The 22,045-nt window shown below is 43.1% G+C and overlaps 2 protein-coding genes and 1 pseudogene across 5 annotated transcripts in view; 1 reads left to right on the top strand and 2 right to left on the bottom strand.

Annotated features, from left to right (window-relative positions):
• CTTNBP2NL (CTTNBP2 N-terminal like) overlaps nt 1-7,682 on the top strand; it is a 55,811-nt gene extending 48,129 nt beyond the window's left edge. For both annotated transcript variants that reach the window (XM_049880059.1, XM_049880058.1), the window contains exons 5-6: nt 1,699-1,806; nt 3,543-7,682. In XM_049880059.1, the coding sequence (XP_049736016.1) occupies nt 1,699-1,806; nt 3,543-5,024 (1,590 nt within the window). In that variant the 3' untranslated portion in view covers nt 5,025-7,682. The remainder of the gene's footprint in view (nt 1-1,698; nt 1,807-3,542) is intronic.
• ST7L (suppression of tumorigenicity 7 like) overlaps nt 1-22,045 on the bottom strand; it is a 185,534-nt gene that overhangs the window by 12,942 nt on the left and 150,547 nt on the right. The window lies entirely within an intron of this gene.
• On the bottom strand, nt 7,637-14,995 carry LOC126073419 (nuclear factor interleukin-3-regulated protein-like; annotated as a pseudogene).

The raw sequence follows: 22,045 nt of genomic DNA, 5'->3' as shown, positions 1-22,045 counted from the left end.
GATATACCTAGGATTGGGATTGCTGGGTCGTGTGGTAGTTCTGTGCTCGACTTTTTGAGGAACTGCCAAACTATTTTCCACAGTTGCTGTCCCATTTTATATTCCCACTAGCAGCGGAGGACAGTTCCAGTTTCACCACAACCTCACCAATATCTATTGTTTTCAGTTTTTTTGATCTTCATCATTCTAATGGGAGTGAAATATCTCGTTATGGTTTTGATTTTCATCTCCCTAACACCACAATGGCTAATGACCTTGAGCGTCTTTTCATGCTCTTGTTGGCCTTTTGAATATCCTCTTTGGTGAAATGTCTGTTCAAGTCCTTTGCCCATTTTTTGATTGAATTATCTTTTTGTTGTTAAGTAGTACAAGTATTTTATATATTTTGGATGTTAGACCCTCATGGGATATATGGTTCCTAGAAATTTTCTCCAAATCTGTAGGTCATCTTTTCACTTTTTGGACAGTCTTTTGATGAACAAAAGTATTTTATTTTATTTCTATGAACAAAAGTATTTCATTTTTGAGTTATATTTCTTCCTTTTGTGACAGATGAGTGTTTAGTTACCTTACACCCTAACTTCCTTTGCTCTCTACCCCTCACCATCTTCCCAAAATAAATAAAATCTCTTTTCTTCACCCCCATTCTGCATCATACCTGGGTATTACCAAATATTGAGTCCATCACATTTAACCAAAAAGCCTTTAACCAAAAGCCTGTCTTTCTATTAAATGGAAAAATTAGATTTTTTTTAAACTGCAAGTACCCCCCAATTTTTTGTTGTTTTTTTTAAGAGGGGTTTCATGCCTCGGAGAATTTTCTTTCTCCAGTCCTAAGAATTGCTAATGAGGAGGAGTGGTGAGAAAGGCCACTGGGATGACTACTGTGCCCTGGAGGTCCGTGCCAAGGCAGCTTTGCAGCACAAGCAGGGGCTACATCTACTGCCATTGGGAATAGTGTGCAGTTACAGGCAGAATTATGTAGAAAATGTCTCTTTAAATTTGTGTTCTTCTTAAAATTGAGCCTAACCCCTCAGCACCAGGATAAGTTGAATAGGGGTAGGAGGTTAATTACAAGGCCTTGTGAAAAATCTCCATTTAATATCCCAGTAATCAAGCCTTTTTGCATGCAGGATGAAGGCAAGAGTCTTTTCACCTCTTATCTAGCTATATATAAAATGCATATTATTAATTAAGCAAGGCGTGGTTAGGATGTCACCTATTGAAATATTTAATTTCAGACTCCCTCTTTGATTCTTCCAGTGATTTGGGCATTGAGGAGAGAACCTCAGCTCTCATCTTTCTGTGGTCGTGTCTTGCTCCATCACCTACACCTGCCCCCGAGTCACACCAGACTGCCTGTAGTTTCCTAGACTTTCTATTAATTCCCTAAAACCTTTTCTGATGCTCACAACTAGTTGCCCTCTTCTCTGTGTTTACATAGCATTTGTGCTTACATCAAGTAAAGCATACATCTTGTTTTCTAGTCCATAGTTTTCATGTCTCTCACGCTTCTAGACAATGTGTGCCTTGATGGCCCTGACTGTGGTATATTATAACATATGTGTGTGTGTGTGTGTGTGTGTGTGTGTTTAATCTCTGGCACCATCTTAGGCATTTAGTTAGGTGCTCAGTATTTGATTATAAGAAAGGTAATTCTTTGATATTTGGAAATGATTTTTTAAAAACTCTTTAAAGGTAATCCTAGACCTTGAGGAAGAAAGGCAAAGGCATGCACAGGACACAGCTGAAGGAGACGATGTCACCTACATGCTGGAGAAGGAGAGAGAGCGGCTGACTCAACAGGTGAGGTGGCATGGTTCACAACAGCATCTGCTTAGAATAATGTTTCTCAGAGATTGTTCCACAGGATGGATATTGTGTCACTCAAAAGAGAGGGGCTTGTAGTCAAGGAAGGTTGGGATTAAACCAGGTTAAACAGGTTTTTAACTTAATTTATTAGAACCACGTTGTCTTCAAGAACAAGATCGGATATACTGTTTAACAGATCTATATTTTCATAAACTACAGGCAGGAGGTTAATTAAAAGGTCTTGTGAAAAATCTCTGTTTAATATCCCAATAATCAAGCCTTTTTGCATGCAGGATAAAGGACTAGTGTTCCACAGAACACACTTTGGGGAACACTAACTTAGAGCTAAAGCTCTCCAACTTTTAACTTAGGACCCCCAGTAAGAAATACATTTTACATCATGACCTCTTATATATACACACGTACACCTGTAACAAAAATTCCATGAAATGTTGGTCTCGGGGAACACCTACTTCAATTGGCATAACATAGTTTATAAAGAAAATGTTCTACATTCTACTTTGGTGAGTAGTGTCTAGGGTCTTAAAAGCCTGTGAGCAGCCATCTAAGATACTCTACTGATCTCACTCCTTCTGGAGCAAAGGAGAATGAAGAAAACTAAAGATACAAGGAAAAGATTAGTCCAAAGGACTAATGGACCACATCTACCCCAGCCTCCACCAGACTGAGTCCAATACAACTAGATGGTACCTGGCTACTACCACTGACTGCTCTGATAGGGATCACAATAGAGGGTCCCAGACAGAGCTGGAGAAAAACGTAGAACAAAATTCTAACTCACCAAAGAAGACTAGACTTACTGACCTGACAGAGACTAGAGAAACCCTGAGAATATGGCCCCTGGACATCCTTTTAGCTCAGTAATGGAGTCACTCCTGAGGTTCCCCTTCAGCCAAAGATTAGATAAGCCCATAAAACAAAATGAGACTTTTCCCAGGGTCAAAGACTAGAAGGCAGGAGGGAACAGGAAAGCTGGTAATAGGGAACCCAAGGTCTAGAAGGGAGAGTGTTGACATGTCATAGAGTTGTTAACCAAGGTCATAAAACAATATGTGTGCTGTTTATTGAGAAACTAGTTCATTCTGTAAACCTTCATCTAAAGTACAAAAAAAAATAAAATTCTATGAAATGATATATAACTCTTAGTGCCTGTAATACACACTGATGTTTCTCTAAGAGGGATCCTTCCACCGTTTCCCTCTCACCCAGAGTCTCTGACTGTGCCTTGAATAGGGTTGAGATGACAATTAAACAGACTACATTTGTTTAAAAAGTATGATTTAAGTATAACTATGTTTTTTGTTTTTTGTTTTTTTTTTGCATTTCAGACCAGAGAAAATTATTGCCAAGACTTTAGAAGTTTTGTTTTCAGCAGCATTCACCATGAGATCTGGTTTATATAGCCTTCTATTTTCTGTTTGGATTGGTCCTAATACTCTAAATTCTCCACCTATCTAAAGCACAGCGATGCATCATATTCCCACTAAAAACCTGAGGCAATGTAAGAACTAGAAGCGCCTAGTTCACATTGTGTACTTTTTGTGTTACGTGTTCTAATACTTCAGAAATAGTTGATCCTGAGCCCCATGGGATACATGGTAGTTCTGTGTACCACAGGACAGCTAGCCAGGACACTCGATAATAGTTGTTTCAGTACCTCTCTTTGTTTTCTTTCTCTAATCAAGATGTTTGGTGGTCTTTTTTTCTAGTTGGAATTTGAAAAGTCACAAGTGAAAAAATTTGAAAAAGAACAGAAGAAGCTGTCCAGCCAGCTGGAAGAGGAGCGCTCCCGCCACAAGCAGCTGTCCTCCATGCTGGCACTCGAGTGCAAAAAGGCCACCAGCAAAGCAGCCGAGGAGGGGCAGAAGGCAGGAGAGCTGAGCCTGAAACTGGAGAAGGAAAAGAGCCGGGTGAGTAAACTGGAGGAAGAGCTGGCAGCCGAGAGGAAGCGAGGCTTGCAAACTGAGGCCCAGGTGGAGAAGCAGTTGTCTGAGTTTGACATTGAAAGGGAACAACTGAGAGCAAAACTGAACCGAGAAGAGAACCGGACCAAAACTCTGAAAGAAGAGATGGAAAGTTTGAAGAAGATAGTGAAGGATCTAGAAGCCTCCTGCCAGCACAGCAGCCCTCATGAGCAATTGAAGCAACTGGTAACCATGTCCAAAGGCACAGCAACTGAGCCTCCCATGCTAGTGTCTGTATTTTGCCAAACAGAGAGTTTTCAGGCAGAAAGAACCCACGGGAGCAACACAGGCAAGGGGACAAACACTGGGCTGCCTGGATCCACCGCTCCTACTTTCACATATGCAAAAACCAATGGCCATTGTGACCCAGAGATACAAACGACCAGGGAGTTGATAGCAGGCAGCACTATAGAAAACCAAGTGCCACTACGAGAGAAATCTGTAGGATTGACCCAAGAAAAAACAGTGGAGAATGGTGGATGTCCTGTGGGAATCGAGTCTCCAGTCCCAATGCCCAGTCACCTCCCTTCCAGTGGGAGCTCACTGTCTCCCAGCAGCACCGCCGCCTCCTCTCTAACATCCTCTCCTTGCTCTTCACCAGTGCTAAGCAAGCGCTTATTAGGGCCAGCAGCCAGCAGCCCTGGCTACCAGTCATCCTACCAAGTAGGAATCAACCAACGGTTCCATGCAGCTCGACACAAATTTCAGTCACAAGCAGATCAGGACCAACAAGCAAGTGGCCTACAGAGCCCTCCATCCAGGGATCTGTCCCCCACCCTCATGGACAACTCTGCCGCCAAGCAGCAGGCCCGAAACACAGTCACTCAGGTGCTCTCCAGATTCACTAGCCAACAAGGGTCAATCAAGCCTGTCTCTCCCAATAGCTCCCCTTTTGGCACAGACTATAGAAATCTGGCCAACTCTGCCAACGCAAGAGGTGACACCAGCCATTCACCTACTCCAGGGAAAGTATCCAGTCCTCTGAGCCCCCTGTCTCCAGGGATCAAGTCTCCTACCATCCCCAGAGCTGAGAGAGGGAATCCTCCACCCATCCCACCCAAAAAACCTGGCCTCACCCCGTCTCCATCCACTACCACTCCACTGACCAAAACACATTCCCAGGCATCCTCTTTGGCCACCACAGAGGACCTTGCCAGCAGCTGCTCTTCCAATGCTGTTATCGCCAATGGCAAGGATGTCGAGATACTTTTGCCTACCAGCAGCTAGTCCCTAGGAGGGAGTCTCCATATATGACATTCCATCTGATTTCGTCTAAGAGCTCAGAGTCAATCAGTTGAATCAGATCATGTTATTTATTTTGATAGTAGCTGAAATTGTCTGTACAACACATTTAGTGTATTTTCACCTTTTTGTATTTTTTTAAATAGAAACTGATTCGTTTGGATTTTTATGGCTCTAATCTTTGTACTGAAGCTGGAAGGGCACCTCAAAGATGTCTCAAGCTCAGCAGTCACCATCATGTTGTGATGGAGAAAGCTAATTGAGTACCAGGTGGTGATTTGCTGTCTATTTTGGGACTAGAATCATTCAATGCTCATTTTGAATTAGTTCATGCAGATTTTTATCCCAGATGAACATGTTTAAAAAGTGCCTGAAATAAGACTGCCACATGAATGTGATTCTGCAGCAGAAACACAAAACGAATCGTAATTGCAGAAAATGAGATCCTCTGGGAATTCTGAATGTTAAAAATCAACACTGCTCTTAATCCTCTTTTACTGTTTTTAATACGAGCTTTGTGTCCTAAAACAAGGCTGCACAAGTAGAACGGGAATTCTTCTACAGGTGGGTGTGAACTCACCGCAGAGCTGAGCTTTACAGAGCCCTTGAGAAACCCTCCTGAGCATTAAACATTTGGGGTGCTGATTTTCTTGGACTTCCGAAAAATTAACTCCCAGTCTCCTGCATAAATCCTTGAATAGAATGAAATCACATCTCCATTCAAAAAATGTCTCCAAGCGTCTACTGTCATGTAAGGAACTTGTGATTCTGATTGCTGTTACTTGAATAGGAAACGGTTACTCATTCTGTATAAAGGGTTTGCAACAGTGAGTGCTTCTGTAATCAAAAGAGCAATAACTGAAAATTCACTCGCTCTGTAATATACGTCAGAATTATACAGGTTTTACCAAATTGTTACACTTATTCTCCAAACTGCCAGCACTTGGTGTCTGTATCTGTGGAACCAAATTAATTTTTACCTAGATTGAAGTGTACGTATATCTGTATAGATACACACTCCTTTACGTGTTTAACATACACGCACTTAAACACATGAGTATTAGTGTGATGATATCTTTGGAGTTATAGCCTAAAGGACAAGCAGAAATGCACGTGAAGATTACCTACCAAAGTAACCAGATGTGGCTGGGACCTAGTCAAGGGAGGAATCTTGTAAACAGGTTGGTTGTGAAATCCCAGATGAAAACCAGGTCTTCAGCATCACAAAAGGGCAGAGCTGAACTAACCCCCGGGCCACACACTCAACTGGACAGGTCACAGAAATGACAAACAGGTCACTCAAATGGTGTAAGACAGCTGGGTGTAATGGGAGCTATAGCAAACTGCCGTGCTCATGCCCCATTTAAAAGACAGGCACTGTTCAGCTCCAGCTGCTTGTGGTATACAAGTAGACCAGGGTTACCAGCTCTTCAAATTTTTATGATAATCCAAATTGTCATGGGAAATTTCTCTTTTTTAAATGTCAAGAACTGATTCAAAAAACTTTAAATCACTGGTTAAACAAACACTTCTGTACCTGGATTTAGGTCGCAGCCTGCCAAGTTGCAACCTCTTTCATTTCTAGAAACTTCTGTCATTTCCATCAAAGGGAGGTTGTATGGACAAAAGCCTCCAGATTTTCGAACCGTGTAGGCTAAAACAGCTGACAGTCCATAGAATATAACGACTGACCTTCCAAACAGGACTGTCTACAACCCAGCTTAGACGTGGTGTTATCCACAGGGATAGAGGGGCTCTGTTGTCCTCACATAAGTCTCCTAGCCCTTTACCTCTTGTTCTAAATTAAATCTGTATTCCCTCTTAATCCAATAAGACTTGATGGAGGAAAGCCATGGGACTGAAATTGATGTATAATTCACAGTGGAGTATACTGGGGTATAAATTCAACTTACGGTTTCATTTAAGACCAAAACATCAAAAAGAAAAATAATAAAAATGCTACTAGTGCCCCAAGGTGTTTACCAAAATGAGGGGGTGTCTTAAACTGTCCGTGGCAATCATGAATTCAACTTTATTCCCATGCATAGCCAAAAGGAACCATGTTGGTGAGAAAATAGCTGAACTTCCTAAACAGGAAAGGGGGCTACAGTCCCAGTGTGTTATTACCTCTCTTGCTTTAAATGGTAATCTTAAAAGTTGCGTTGTGCTCTTCCTTTGTTTTGGCATAAATATATATATATAGAAAGAGATACTATAAGGAAGTTTATTTCTTAGGAAGTGCACTGAATAATGTATTTCTTTTACAGTGTAATATGGGGGTGGGGAAATGCAAAAGAAATGTGTATTTTTGCTAGTTGCCTATCTTCTGAGATAAATAAGCACAATATTGAAATGGATCCAACTAATCCAGTTAGATATTATAGATTAGTATTTAAGTTTGCTGTAGATTGTGTGTGCTAAGTAAAAGTTTCATGATTCACATTTTGGTATTAACCCATGTTGCAAAAGCTTTGTTACTGGTCAACAGATTATGATGATGTCCAACACATAACACGAGCATTAACTAGTCATTAACATTTGTAAAGCCCAATGTACCATGCAGAAGTCCTCATTAATTTTTATAGCAGACTACATTAAAACGAGTTAAATCATACTGTCTGGAGAAAAAATAGTCTTATTTATACACACTGAAGAATGTTGCACAACAAGGCATATTTTGTTGGGGAAGGAGGGAGCAGATGGTATAGACGGAGAATTCAGGCTTAGCTTTAAAAAACCAAATGAAACCAATAAGCCATCCAGGTTTGACCCCAAAAGAAGCTGGAACATTGGTTTTCTTAGAATCTTAGAGCTGGAAGAAACTTCTGCAATAATCCAGTCTGTAATTTTTAACCATTTTGAGGTTCTGGAACTTTTGAGAATTCAAGAAAAGCTATAGACTAGCCCCAGAAAAATGGATATGCTTTTATGCAAGATTCTGTTGATGCTTTCAGGGGAACTAAAGACCCTGACACCATCCATGATTCATGTACTCCAGCTTAAGAATGTCTCATCTTGTCCAACTCTCTGGTTTTACAGATGAGCGATGCATCCCTTGTCTCCTAGGCCAGTGCTATTGCTGCTACACTGTTAGCAAATGCAAGCTGTAGCCAGACAAAAGCACTTTTGTACTCTGATGTACAAAAGTTTTCAAACACTGTGGATGTTTACATATCTTAAATTTCTAGTATTTAAGCCATTTTATGATCATTTCAACAAACACTGGCGATATCTATTTTGCCATAATGGCCTTACCGTGGGCACTGCTGCCTTGCAATTTGTATATATATCATTTATAAAGAGAGCTCCTGATGCTTAGTCCTTGAAGGAGAACTTAAAATGCCTTTTAAAATGCTGACTTCAAAATAGAATGTATTTTCATAACCATGAGTGGGCAATGAGAATTGTTCCACAGGAGTAATTTTTCATTTAATTGCTATAGAACTAATTGAGAAAACTTGAGAGCCTGTTCACCAGTCTGCTCTCATATTAACAGCCAATCCACTGGTAAAAGGAAAGGAGATGGGTAGTGGTTCTCAAACCATACTGTGCTTAAGTATAACCTGAGACACCTACTGAAAGGATTCCTGGGCCCTCTCCCAAAGGCTTCGATTCAGTAGACCTGGGGATAGAGCCTAGGGGCCAGCCGATGCAGGTGATCTGAGGAACCCATTTTGAGAAATAGCCTGTGTACGTTCCCTGGAAAGGTACAGAAAACCTCATAGCCCTTACTTGTTCTTTCACAATAACTTGTGTCTTAGGCTGGGCTCTCTAGAGAAGCAAAACCAGTGAAGCATGTGTGTGTGTGTTTGTGTGTGCACAAAGAGATTTATCTCAAGGAAATGGCTCACAGGATTGTAGAAGCTGGCAAGTCCCAAATCTGTGGGTCAGGCATCAGGCTGGAGGCTTCTTCTGACTCACATGGCTGCAGGAGCTGAGGAGCCCAAATCAGCAGGTCAGACAAGAGACTGCTGGCTCACAGGGCTGTCAAAGCTGGTGAATCCCAGAATTGGCAGGAAAGTCAGCAGGCTGCTGGCTCAAGTCCCAAGAACCAGAGGTCAGATGATGACAAGCCAGATGCAGGATCCAGAGCAAGCTTTGCCAGAGCATATGTATATATTGGATGCAGGCCACACCCCCAAGGAAACTCCCTTTTCAACTGATTGGTTGTTCACATTGGATCATAAGATGGGGGGGTGACTAGATCATTACATAACTGTCAAATTGCATCATTACATAACTGCCAAACCACTGAGAATCATGGCCCAGCCAAATTGAAAGACAACCTTAACCATCACAGTCTTGTCAACAAGGCACCATAAAACATAATCTCTAAAGACAATTATAAAGTCATACTTGGGTGCCTAACATGACATAGCTAATATGTACAATCGAAAACACACTAGCCCCATTTACATCTTATATTTTACAATAAGTAATGGAATAAGGAAGAGAAAAAGATAATTCCACATATACATATAAAACAAGGAAGAAATACTAAAAATAATTACAGTCCTCATTTCTGCAACTGGTCATGGGGTCGTAACTGGTATTTAGAACTGCCTTCTTCCACCACCCATATTCTCTTTGCCCTCAGCAAGCACCTCAGCTGGCCATGGTTCTTTGCCTGGTGGGGTGACACAAACCATTACCGAAGGGTCTGAGCCATTAGTCATATTGGAATTGGGTTGCTGTAGTTTCCCACTGACTTTAATCACAGGGCATTTTAGTACTAAGAGACAACCTAAGGGATCTCCTGCATTCCAGACATACTCTTCTTTACCTCCATTATGCATTATCCACCTGATTCTCCTTGGTAATCAGGATCAATCACCATCATCGGTCTCTAATGTTCTTTGAGAGTTACTGGAGGAGCAATTGTAATGGAGGCAGAGAATGTGAGTAGCCAGAAAAATAATTTCCTATATTTTTTTTTCTTGGAAGAAAATCACTTTATTCTAATTAATTCACAAACAGTAACATCACAACAGCTAGTTTAACATTTGCCCAGCCCCAGACTTGACATCATCTCAATACAATAAGGACACCCTCTTCTGTAGTGATTCTGAAGCAAGGAAGCTGTTAATGATGGAGGAGAGGTTTAAGTGGTACTCGTACACATAATAATACTATCGGTTACAGCCTTATGCTAAATTCACTTGGTCATGACAGCCTATTTTCCAGTTCTTCAGTTTGAACTTCTTGATGATGTTAATCCATTTGCAAATCTGTGGTGCTTCAACACCTTGCTTAAATCCTCACAAAGCTTGAGGTCACTCTGGTTCTGGGCACACTCCAAAAACGTTCATAAGTGGCAAGCGCCAAACTGCTGCTGGTAGTGGAATGCTGGTGGACTCCCTGAGGCTCCTGGCAAGTGATGTCAGGCCTTGAGGGCTCAGCATTACTTCCTCCACTGAAGCCTCCAGTGATGGCATGGCCCAACGCATGCCTGACAGCAGAGCCCACAGCCATGCCGGCAGCAGTGGGTGCCATCTGGGCCATCGGACCTGGTTGTTGGGGTGCAGCAGCAAGTGAGCCAACTGCAGACCATGGGGCTGCTGCTGGTACCTGAGCTGCTGGTGCTGGCCTGGGGGCGGCTCTGATCTGAGGTGCCCGGCTGGCCGGAGGGTCCATGTGGCAGGTGCAGCTCTGGCTTCCACAGGGCTTCAGCATTGTTACTGTGCAGCAGACTAGCTTCTCGATATGTGAAACATTGAGGAGAGACTCCTATGTGGTTTTCATAGACAGACATTGTATAGGAGCCTCTGTCATCTCTTGGCACTCTTGCACGGTTCTCCAGTTCCATTGGCTCTTGTTTTATGATTTGGCTCTTGTTTTCAGGACTTCTGCAGCTATCCTGAATAGGACTTTCCTGAGTGCCTTCTACTGAGGACACCTCTGAAACATCAGAGAGCTCTGTGGGGAGAGCTTAATGACAGAAATACAGCCACTCGCCACCATCAAGCCTTCATGCTCATCCACATTAGATTGAGAAGTTGGGTCATCTTGAAAGTTCACAGCTGTAGAATCACTGAGTTTCTGAATCTCTTGAGCATATGCCGTGGAGCTAATTAAACCAAACTTTAATTTTAGCGAAAGAAGTTCAGCTTTTAAAGTCGCATTTTCTTCTTCCAGTGCAATTAGTTTTTTCTCTAGAACCAGGTCATTCAGTCGACGTTTCTCACGAGATCTTTTGGCAGCTTCGTTATTTTTCTGCCTTTTTTCCCAGTACATGGCATCTTTCTTTTCGTCAGGAATGAACTCCCGCTTTCTCCGGCATGCCGAAGACCTGTTTTTCCTCACACTTCCTTTGTTTAGTAGGAGATCTTCCCCTGTTGTCAAGTCTTCAGATACTGCAGTTAAAGCAGAATTAAGTACCATTATCTTGTCTACATCACTACTAGTTTCACGTGATCCCTGCTCCTTTTTTATGGCCTGCATTCTTCTCAGCTGCATCAAAAACAACCTTTACCTATATGTGTGGTGTAGGAGATTTTCCCAGTACTCTCAAACTCTTTAAAAACTGTGGTTCAAAATCCATTCGGATTCTTCTTTTTGGTGGTACAGTCTCAGGCTCCTCTTGTTGAATAGAGTAGGTATCTTCTAGGTTATGCAGTTGTGGAGGCTGGCGAGTCTCAAATCCATGGGTCGGACGTCAGGCTGGAGGCTTCTCCTGACTCATGTGGCTGCAGGGGCTGACAAACCCAAATCAGCAGGTCAGAAGACAGACTGCTGGCGAAACAGGTCAGACAATAGTCTGCTGGCTCACAGAGCTGCAGAAGCTGGTGAATCCCAGAATCAGCAGGTCAGATGGCAGGCTGCTGGCTCAAGTCCCAAGAACCGGAGGTCAAATGATGACCAACCTAATGCAGGATCCAGAAGTAAGCTTTGCCAGAGCATCCATATATATTGGATGCAGGCCACTCCCCCAAGGAAACTCCCTTAGCAATTGATTGGTTGTCCACATCAGATCACAAAATAGGGGATGACTACATCATTATATAACTCCAAATCATATCATTCCATAACTGCCAAACTACATCATTACATAACTGGCATAGCTCATTATTACATAACTGCCAAACCACTGAGAATCATGGCCCAGCCAAGGTGACACACAATCTCAACCATTACAACTTATTATTTGCCTCTGACCTAAGAAGATGTCTTAAGTTCCTAAAACTGGTTTGTCAGAATGTCAGTAATACTCAGAGTGAAGAATGCCTACTTGGATTCCAAGTACCATGCTGATGATTTCACATACATACTGCCTTAGTCCTCACAAGGGTGCGGTGAGGTAGTATCCCCAGTGTACCGATGAGGTAGTTGAGGACCAGAGATTTGTACAAGGGCCCTTTGTAAGTGACAGAGCCAGGATTTAAAGCCTAGTATTTTGCTCCTTTCCCTACCACTGATATCCCAGAAACTCCTGGGGTACTTGTTTAACCTGACTCCCAGGCCCCTCTACTGGAGACTCTGGTTCAGTAGGCCAAGGTGAAGGTCTAGATAGGAGCCTTGGCTGACTCTTAGGATGGAGCAAGTTTAGAAAACGAGGATACCACATGGCTCCTCCCACTCATGCTAACCACTCCAAGTCCAAATGAGGATGATCAGACACAACCAATGCCAGGAAAACTTTATCAGGTCAGGTGAGCTGAACAACAACAAAAAAAAACTTTCAAAATTCCATCAAACAACACATTTCTTATATGTCTAAGATAAGCCAGGAACCAAGGCAGCTATTATAGAAGATAAGTTTAAACCTGCTTCGGACCTCAGGGAACTCAAAATCTAATTGGAGAAGCAAAACTTTCACACGTAAAAAGGTAAATAATGATTCCAAATCTAACAGTTCCATAGAATAATGCAAGTGTTATTAAAAAGCCACAGCCGGCTGTTGAAGGCGGTGCTGGCAAAAGTTACTAGAAAAGGAGCAAATGTCTTCTCCACAACATTACTTGTTTACCTGGAGTTCTACAGTGTCTCCCTGTGTTTGCACTATGTTGCATTCGGCTTGCCTGGATCCTAGGATGAGGTCAGAAACAGGAAGAAGTCTCCAAGACCTAAGTCCTGTTTCAGGCAGACTAACAGACACCAGTGCAAGGACGGGGAGCTCGTATACGAATTCCCAGGCCAAACCGAGTTTTGCCTTATCCCTGGGGAGTCACCTACTTAATTTGGCAAGAGTCCTATCACTAACTCAGTGTGGTAGACACTGTGATATTCTACCCAGGTCCCCTTCAGGAATGAAAGATTTATTTCCCTAGCTGTTGGGAATGCTTATAGCACACAGTCCTCAGCTATCAGCCCCTTACAGGAATTAGCTTAACCAAAAGACAATAAAGGTCACCGCTCCTGCCATGGGCACTTCATATCCAAAGACTGATTGGTTCGGGGTATATAAAGGTCTGGCCCCCTTGAATCCAGGAGGATTCTGAAGGGTCATCTCAGCTTTAAAGCCCCCTGTCAGCTTGGCTGAGACCTCTATTGAGACTGTATTGCAGCTCAACTTCTCCCTCTGCCCAATCCTGCTCCCCACCCATCCATAGGTGTTGGTCCCAAGAGCACACCCTGGTAAGCCTCCTGCACCCTAATCTCCATGTCAGTCTCCTCTGTTCCTTCTGGTTATGATCAAGTCCTCTAAAGGACAGCGGACACATTTTCTGGACGTTTATTTGGTGTCAAGTTCCCAAACAGGGCTGGGCTTCAAACTCTCATCCATTTGGCTTTCAAGTCCATGCTCCTTCTACAAGCCACACTGTAGTCTCAAAGCAGTAATAACACTTCAGGGGGACTTAGAATATGAGCTTACTGTCAGTCATATATCTAAGTATGACCCGCTGGTTACCTAGCTTTCTTCTGAGACCTTCAGCTAGGAAGAGGACACTGGAGGAATGGAGGTTTGGGTGAGAAGGAAGGAAAGGGTAGATTTGCCTACACACATGGAGTCATCAAATGTTAGCACTAGAAGCCTAAAGATCCTTGATTCTAGTTCTCTCATTACAGATGCGGAGCATAAGGCCCAGAAAGGCCAAGTGACTTGCCCAGGCTCACATGTGCAGTTCATGGCACAGCCCAAGCTGTAAAGCCTGGCTCTCCATTGTACCTCAGCAGACTGCTGCTCGTCCAGCCCTAGCTGCTTCCTCAGCCCTTCCTCCTACCTGCTTCTCCACAATGCCTGGGCTTTGATCTTGTTCACCTGGGCTGTCCCATGTTCCAGGCCTTGCCCCCCATCCTCCTGGTGTAGGGCTGCCTGCCACACTGTAGCCACAGAATTCCTGTCCTCATGTCTCTAAACCGGTTTGACAGCTGGGATGAGGCTGGGAGTAGGGAGAATGGGGGAGTTTCCCTCCCAGGCTGTGCCTCCTTCTCGCTAGCTAGCTCTGGGAAGTGCTTACTCATAAAGCATACTTACTCCTAGGCGTGGACAAGAAGCTGCCAAAGCCATGTGCATGTACCCCTTCCCTGCTTTTGAGTCTGACCTGCCTGCCACACCTGCCTGTGGACCAAGGGGTGGCTGAGCGCTTGGGAAGAGACACCACCTCATCCTCGTAGTCCTCCTTCCTCACCCGAACTCAAACACACACGCTCCCAGGAATGGCCTTCTCTGCCCTCAGAGGACTCACCCATCTCCTTTCTCTGTAGTGCCTCTCCCACCACTCCTTCTCCCACCTACCCAGCCCCAAAGCAAAGCCTTCCAGGATTGTTTGGGCCTCAGAACAGACAGGGTGTCCTCAGGAAGAGCCCAATCCAAAGGGATCTAGGGTGGTGGGGCCGTTTGGGGGTGGCAACCAAAGCACACACAGGCCCCTTCTTCATCTCCAGCGTGTTTTCCCTCTCCTGAGTCTTGGTGAGTCAGCTCCACAGGGCCACATACAAGGCTCCTATTCACGGCTTGTTTTCCTTCTGCTCCAACTCAGATCTTGGCATCTCTCTCTCTCTATGTGGGCCTCATTCTCAGGATCCAGACCTCTGCTCCTTGCCCCATGCCTCCTTACTCCCCCAGCCCTCCCCTCCCCCCCCCCCCACACGCCCACATTCCTCATCCTTACCTTCTGGGAGTTAATAGTCCAAGCTGGATACAAACATGGAGGACACAGAACCGAATAGAAATTGTACACTCTTCAATCCTCATTCATATAGTCAAGGGGTATTTACTGCTGCTGGCCCTGTGCTGGCCCTGAGCTCTGCTGTGAAGGACACCGACACCCCCACCCCTACACCATGCTTGCCCTTCATTTATCCAGCATGGCTTTATTAAGCACTAATTGTTAACATAAAAAAACATGCGTACTGCTAATCAAAAGGTTAGCAGTTTGAATTCACCTGGAGGTGCCTTGGAAGAAAGGCCTAGCGATCTACTTCCAAAAAATCAGCCACTGAAAACCCTACAGAGCACAGTTCTGCTCTGACACACATGGGGTGCCACAATTCAGAATCAACTCCATGGCAATGGTAGTTTCTTGCTTTTTTTTTTTTTTTTTTACTCTGGCTAGACATCATGTTCGGGGCTGAAATGTATACTCTCCTGAGGGGACAAGTCTCACAGACACGACATCTCAGGGCAGTGCTGGGCAGGATGCAACAGGTACCCCAAATGAGTGAGAGGGCCCCAAGTACCTAAGAGGTTCAGTAGTGCAGAGACTGTGGGCTCTAGGACTTGAGAAGCACCAGATTTGAATAAACAGAAGGGAGAAAAACATTGGGTTCTGTTAAGAGGGCAGATGAACGAGGGGATGCAAAAGCAGGGTGAGCAACGAACGCAGAGAAGAGCAAGAGCTGTGTCATTCTCTGTGTTACCTTGGACAAGTCAGTTAACCTTTGCGAGCCTCCCTTTCAGAAATCCTGGTGGTGTAGTGGTTAAGTGCTATGGCTGCTAACCAAAAAGTCGCCAGTTTGAATCCACCAGCTGCTCCTTGGATACTCTATGGGGCAGTTCAACTCTGCCCTACAGGATCGCTATGAGTTGGAATCGACTCCACAGCAACAGGTTTGGTTTTGGTTTTTTTAGCTTCCATTTCACTATTGGGTGTTGTGAAAATCAAATGAGATAAAGTAGGCAAGTGCCTAGCACATAGTACTCAGCGGGTTATTTGCCATTTTAGGCGAACGGCGCAGCGGGTGAAAGTGCGGCTTAGAAGGTCCGTAGCTAGATTGGAAGATTTGTGGTTCTGACCCGATGCCAGCGGAGCAATGTGTCAGGCGGGCTCCTCCAGGCTGGCAGCCTCGCCCTTCTTCGGGAAGCTGAATTGCTGGCGCCCTCTGCTGTTTCAGTCACTGGGATTCTCTGAGGCCAGGGAGCGACCCACACTCTCTGAGATGCTGGTGCAGGCAGGGATGCACCCCCTCCCCATCCGGCGTTCAGCGGCGCCCCCTGGTGGCTAAATCCTGAGCACAGCCACATTCCCTGCCTAAACCACTGAAAGAAGCAGACTATGTGAAAAAGGGGAGTAGAAGAACAGAAACCACCCCCTAGGGCTGTCGTGAGCTTTAAATGAGCAAATAAGAGACTTAAAACCAGTCCCTGGCATAAATAAGCATTCAACAAGTCATAGCTATTAGTACATATCTCCCCAACAGTGAATGGCACATAGTAGGTGCTCAATAAATTTGTGTTAAACAGGGGCCAGGATGACACAATCAACATTATTCATTCATTTAATTATGCTTCAAAAATTTCTTGTGCCTCCTATGTAGTAGATACTGTAATAAACAAACCCTTAATGAGAGCAACAGCCAGCACTGCCTGTGGGGAAAAATAGAGATTATACTCCTTGGGCATCCATGCAACAGCTCCTACTACATGCCAGGCACTAACCCAGGCAGAAAAACAAACAAATAAAAAACCCGTTGCCATCAAATCGATTCCAACTCAGAGCAACCCTATAGGACAGAATAGAACTGCCCCATAGGGTTTCCAAGAAGTGGCTGATAGATTTGAATTACCATCCTGTTTGTTAGCAGCCAAGCTTCCCAGGCACTGGGATGGAAAACAAGTAAGTTACATTCTCTCTTGCAGACTTTAGATGCTGGTGGTGAGACGAACATGGAGTATGGTGTTCTTTGGCCTACAATAAACATAGGAACAAGCTGTCCCTACACAATCAACCCCCAGCGGAATCAGGGAAGGTCTTCTAGAGGAAGTGACATCTATCGTGGTCTTGAAGGAGGATAGATGGCCCAGGCAATGAAGGGGATGAAGGGCGTTCCAGGCAGTGAGAACAGCACACACCCTGCACCAAGCTGCCTAGGGGCATGGCGCTTCTGGTGAGCATTAGGGGTGGCAGTGTGGAGCTAGAGAAGTAAGTGGGAACCCAGCAGGAAAGGGCATGGTCTGCCCCAGGAAAGAGTCTGGACTCTATTTGATAGGCCACTGGGAGCCTGAAGAGAGAAAGTAGATTCACCATGAAGCTAACAAAGCTTAAGCCTCAAGGTCCCTCACTGGCGTGGCTCCTCCTGAGTCTTGGAAGGGGCCAAGAAATGTGTTCCTGTGGCCACGTGTATTTATAAAATTTGCAAAAGTAAGATATCTTAACTGCAATCAGTTAAGACTGCTGTCTCTTTTCATTCTGATTTCCCCTCCATCACACTCTCCCCATGTTGGATGGCCTTGGAGTGGGGGCCTCAAGCATTTTGGAATTCAGCTATAGGTAAGTTGAATGACAGTCTGTTTTCTCAGTGAAATATATTTGTATGTTTTGCAGTCAGTTCCATGTATAGTCAATTTTTGCTAGCCATCCCAGCGTAGGAATGGCTTCCAGAAATACTCTTACCAATCATTGTGCTGCCTCTCCTGACATAATGGAATGAGAGAGCAGGGCCGAAGGTCATATTGCTATAAATATATCCTGTAGCACCTGGCACTAGAAGTAATGTTGGGAGTGGTTTATGGAAAATTCTTCCACTTATCATATGTGTGAAACTCTAAGTGGGCTATTCATTTATCAATGCCTAGTCATAACAGAATTTCTCTCATCAGGAATATACTCAATCATGCAGTGAATACAATTATAAACAATCATACATATGAAGATATAATCAAGGAGTCTAAAGATATATTTTTAAAGTTTTAAAGAATTTTGCTGCTGACCAAGATGGAAAAGCAGGAACTGGATTTACTCTCTCATCAAAAACAATTAAAACCAAAAACCAAACCCATTGGCATCAAGTCGATTTCAATTCATGGCAACCCCATGAGTAACAGAGTAGAACTCAGCTCCACAGGATTTTCTTGGCTATAATCTTTATGGATTATAGCACTTACTGATGAAGACCAAAGACTACAGCCTTCAGGATGGATTACACCTCACCATAAAAAAAAAAAAAAAAAAATTCTCACAACTAGACCAATAAGCAGCATCATGATAAACAGAGAAAAGATTTAAGTTGTCAACAATTTCATTTTACTTGGATCCACAATCAACACCCATGGAAACAGCAGTCAAGAAATCAAACAACATACTGCATTGGGCAAATCTGCTGCAAAAGACCTTTTTCAAGTGTTAAAAAGCAAAGATGTCACTGTTAGGACTAAGGTGTGCCTCATATGCACATGAAAACTGGACGACGAATAAGGAAGACTGAAGAATTGATGCCTTTGAATTATGGTGTTGGCAAAGAATATTGAATACACCACGGACTGCCAGAAGAACCAACAAATCTGTCTTGGAAGAAGTACAACCAGAATGCTCCTTAGAAGCAAGGATGGCGAGGCTTCATCTCACCTATTTTGGACATGTTATCAGGAGGGATCAGTCCCTGGGGCAGGATATCATGCTTGGTAAATTAAACATATAGCAAAAAAGAGGAAGACCCCATTCAGATGGGCTGACACAGTGGCTACAGCAATGGGCTCAAGCCTAACAATTGTGAGGATGGTGTGGGCAGGGGAGTGTTTCGTTCCGTTGTCAGTAGGTTCGCTATGAGTTGGAACCAACTCAATGGCACCTAACAACAATCTTTACAGAAGCAGATCGGCAGGCCTTTCTTTCAGGGTGCTGCTGGGTGGGTTCAAACCGCCAATCCTTCAGTTAGCTGAGAGCAAACAATTTGCACTCCATTAAAAGGATAAGGGAATATTATGAATAATTTTATGCCGATCAGTTAAACAACTTATATGAAACGGACAAATTTCTTGAAAGGTACAGACTACCAAGGCTCACTCAAGAAGAAACAGATAATCTGAATAGTCCTGCGCCTATTAAAGAAATTGAATTTTTAATTAAATCCTTCCCACAAAGAAGACTCTAGGCCCAGACGGCTTCATTGGTGAATCCTACAAATACTTTTTAAAAAATTTTACATTAACCTTTTGACAATATTGAAGAGATTAGAATACTTCTCAATTCATTCTGTGAGGCCAGGAGACAACATGACAAGGAAAGAAAGCTACAAACCAACATCCCTCATGAGCAAAGATGCAAAAAACTTTTTTACAAAATTTTATCAAATCGAATCCAACAATATATAAAAAGAATGCATCATGACCAGCTGGGGTTTATCCCAGGAATGCAAGGTTGGTTTAATATTTGAAAATCAATCAATATAATTTACCATATTAACAATCTAAAAATGAAAAACACATGACCATAACAATAGATTCAGAAAAAGCGTTTAACAAAATCTAACATCCATTTCAGGTTTTAGAAACTCAGCAAACTATGAATAGAATGGGACTTCTTCAATGTGATAATGAACACCAAGGAAAAGCCTACAGCTTACATGAATCTGAATCACAAACAACTAAATGCTTGGCCACTAAGATTAGGAATAAAAACTCAGTGCCATCGAGTCGATTCTGACTCATAGCGACCCTATAGGACAGAGTAGGACTGCCCCATAGAGTTTCCAAGGAGTGCCTGGAGGATTCGAACTGCTGACCCTTTGGTTAGCAGCCGTAACACTTAACCACTACGCCACCAGGGTTTCCAAAATTAGGAATAAGACAAGTATATCTGCTTTCACCATTTCTATCCAAACATTATGCTGCAGGTATTTGTGATACTGTGGTATTTTTGAAATGTGAACCTGTAATTTTTAACTCTCAGTACACATTTGCTTTTTTTAATAATTAATAAGTTTATTTGGTCAAGAGGAAGAAACTATGTGGGTGCTACCGATGATCTCACTGTATAATATATTGCTGATTTTTTAAATAATTTATCTGTTATTGTTGTTGTTGAGACTACACACAGCAAAAACATACACCAATTCAACAGTTTCTGCATGTACGGTTTAGTGACATTGATTACATTCTTCAAGTTATACAACCAGCCTCACTCTTTTTCTGAGTTGTTCCTCCCTCATTAACATATACTCACTGCCCTCTAAGTTTCCTATCTAATTTTTCGAGTTGCTATTGTCAATTTGATCCCATATAGATAGATCTTAAAAGAGCGTAATGCTCAAAGCAGACATTCTTTATTAGTTAAGCTAAACTATTGTTTGGTTTTAAGAAGACTTCAAGGGATATTTTTGGTTTAAGGTTTAAAGATTATCACAGGGCAATAGTTTTGGGGGTTCACCCAGCCCCATGGCTTCAGAAAATCTTGACTACATAAGAACTTGAAATTATGTTTTGCATTTTCCCCCTCCTAATCATGATTCTTCTATAGAATCTTTGATCAAAATGTTCAATAATGGTAGCCAGGCATCACCCAGTTCTGGTATACAGTATGTTTTTAATTGAAATTTCCTCCCTCAATGACCTGAATGTTCACTCAAAAAATCTCTCTGCATGGGTCTCATCTGCTTACACATTCAGGGTGGACAATGCTGTCCCAAATAAGCCTAGAAATCATTTCTCCTTCTGTTGAACATAGCAATTTCTACTTGTGTTAGTTATGCTGTGTTTCTCCCTCCTGATGGATAGGGCTATGGTATCTGACAGGCAAAGCGCCTCACAGGCAGTAGGCATTCAATAAATATTTATAGACTAAATATCACCCCCAAACCCAAACCCATTGCCTCAAGTCAATTCCGACTCAAAGTGACCCTATAGGACAGAATAGAACTGCCCCATAGGGTTTCTAAGGCGGTAAATCTTTTCAGAAATAGACTGCCACATCTTTCTCCTGCGGAGCCACTGATGGATTTGAACTCATGACCTTTCAGTTTGTATCTGAGCATGCAACCACTGTGCCACCAGGTTTCCTTAGAGAAAATATAGATGATAGTTAAAATGACAGACAGCAAATTATAAGGGTTAAATTAATGAGTCAGAGAACAAATCTGATAGAATTTCAGAAGAGGCAAAAAACATTTGGAGCTGATCATGAAAGCTTATATGGAAAACAACCTTGAAAGATAAACAGGGTTGAGATAATTAGCTAGAGATAGGGTAAAAATTCCAGGTGTCATGGATTGAATTTTGTCCCCCCAAAATATCTATCAACTTGGCTAGGCCGTGATTTCCAACACGGTGTGATTGTTCACCATTTTGTCATCTGATATGATTTTCCTATGTGTAAATCCTACCTCTATGATGTTAATGAGGCAGGATTGTTTTTGTTAGGTTCCATCGATTCAGTTCTGACTCATAGCGATCCTATGCACAGCAGAACGAAACACTGCCCGGTCCTGTGCCATCCTCACAATGGTTGTTATGCTTGAGCCCGTTGTTGCAGTCACTGTGTCAATCCATCTCGTTGAGGGTCTCCCTCTTATTCGCTGACCCTCTACTTTACCATGCATAATGTCCTTCCCCAGGGACTGGTCCCTCCTGATAACATGTCCAAAGTATGTGAGACGAAGTCTTGCCATCCTTGTTTCTAAGGAGTCTAACACTCTGGTTGTCCTCCCAAGAGAGATTTGTTCGTTCTTTTGGCAGTCAATGGTATGTTCAATATTCTTCTCCAACACCACAATTCAAAGGCGTCAATTCTTCTTTGATTGTCCAGCTTTCCCATGTATATAAGGTGACTGAAAACACCATGGCTTGGGTCACACGCACCTTAGGATTCAAGGTGACATCTTTGCTTTTCAACACTTTAAAGAGGTCTTTTGCA

Source organism: Elephas maximus, chromosome 3, assembly GCF_024166365.1.
Source record: "Elephas maximus indicus isolate mEleMax1 chromosome 3, mEleMax1 primary haplotype, whole genome shotgun sequence".
NCBI lineage: Eukaryota > Metazoa > Chordata > Mammalia > Proboscidea > Elephantidae > Elephas > Elephas maximus.
This window is presented reverse-complemented; position numbering and strand designations above follow the sequence as displayed.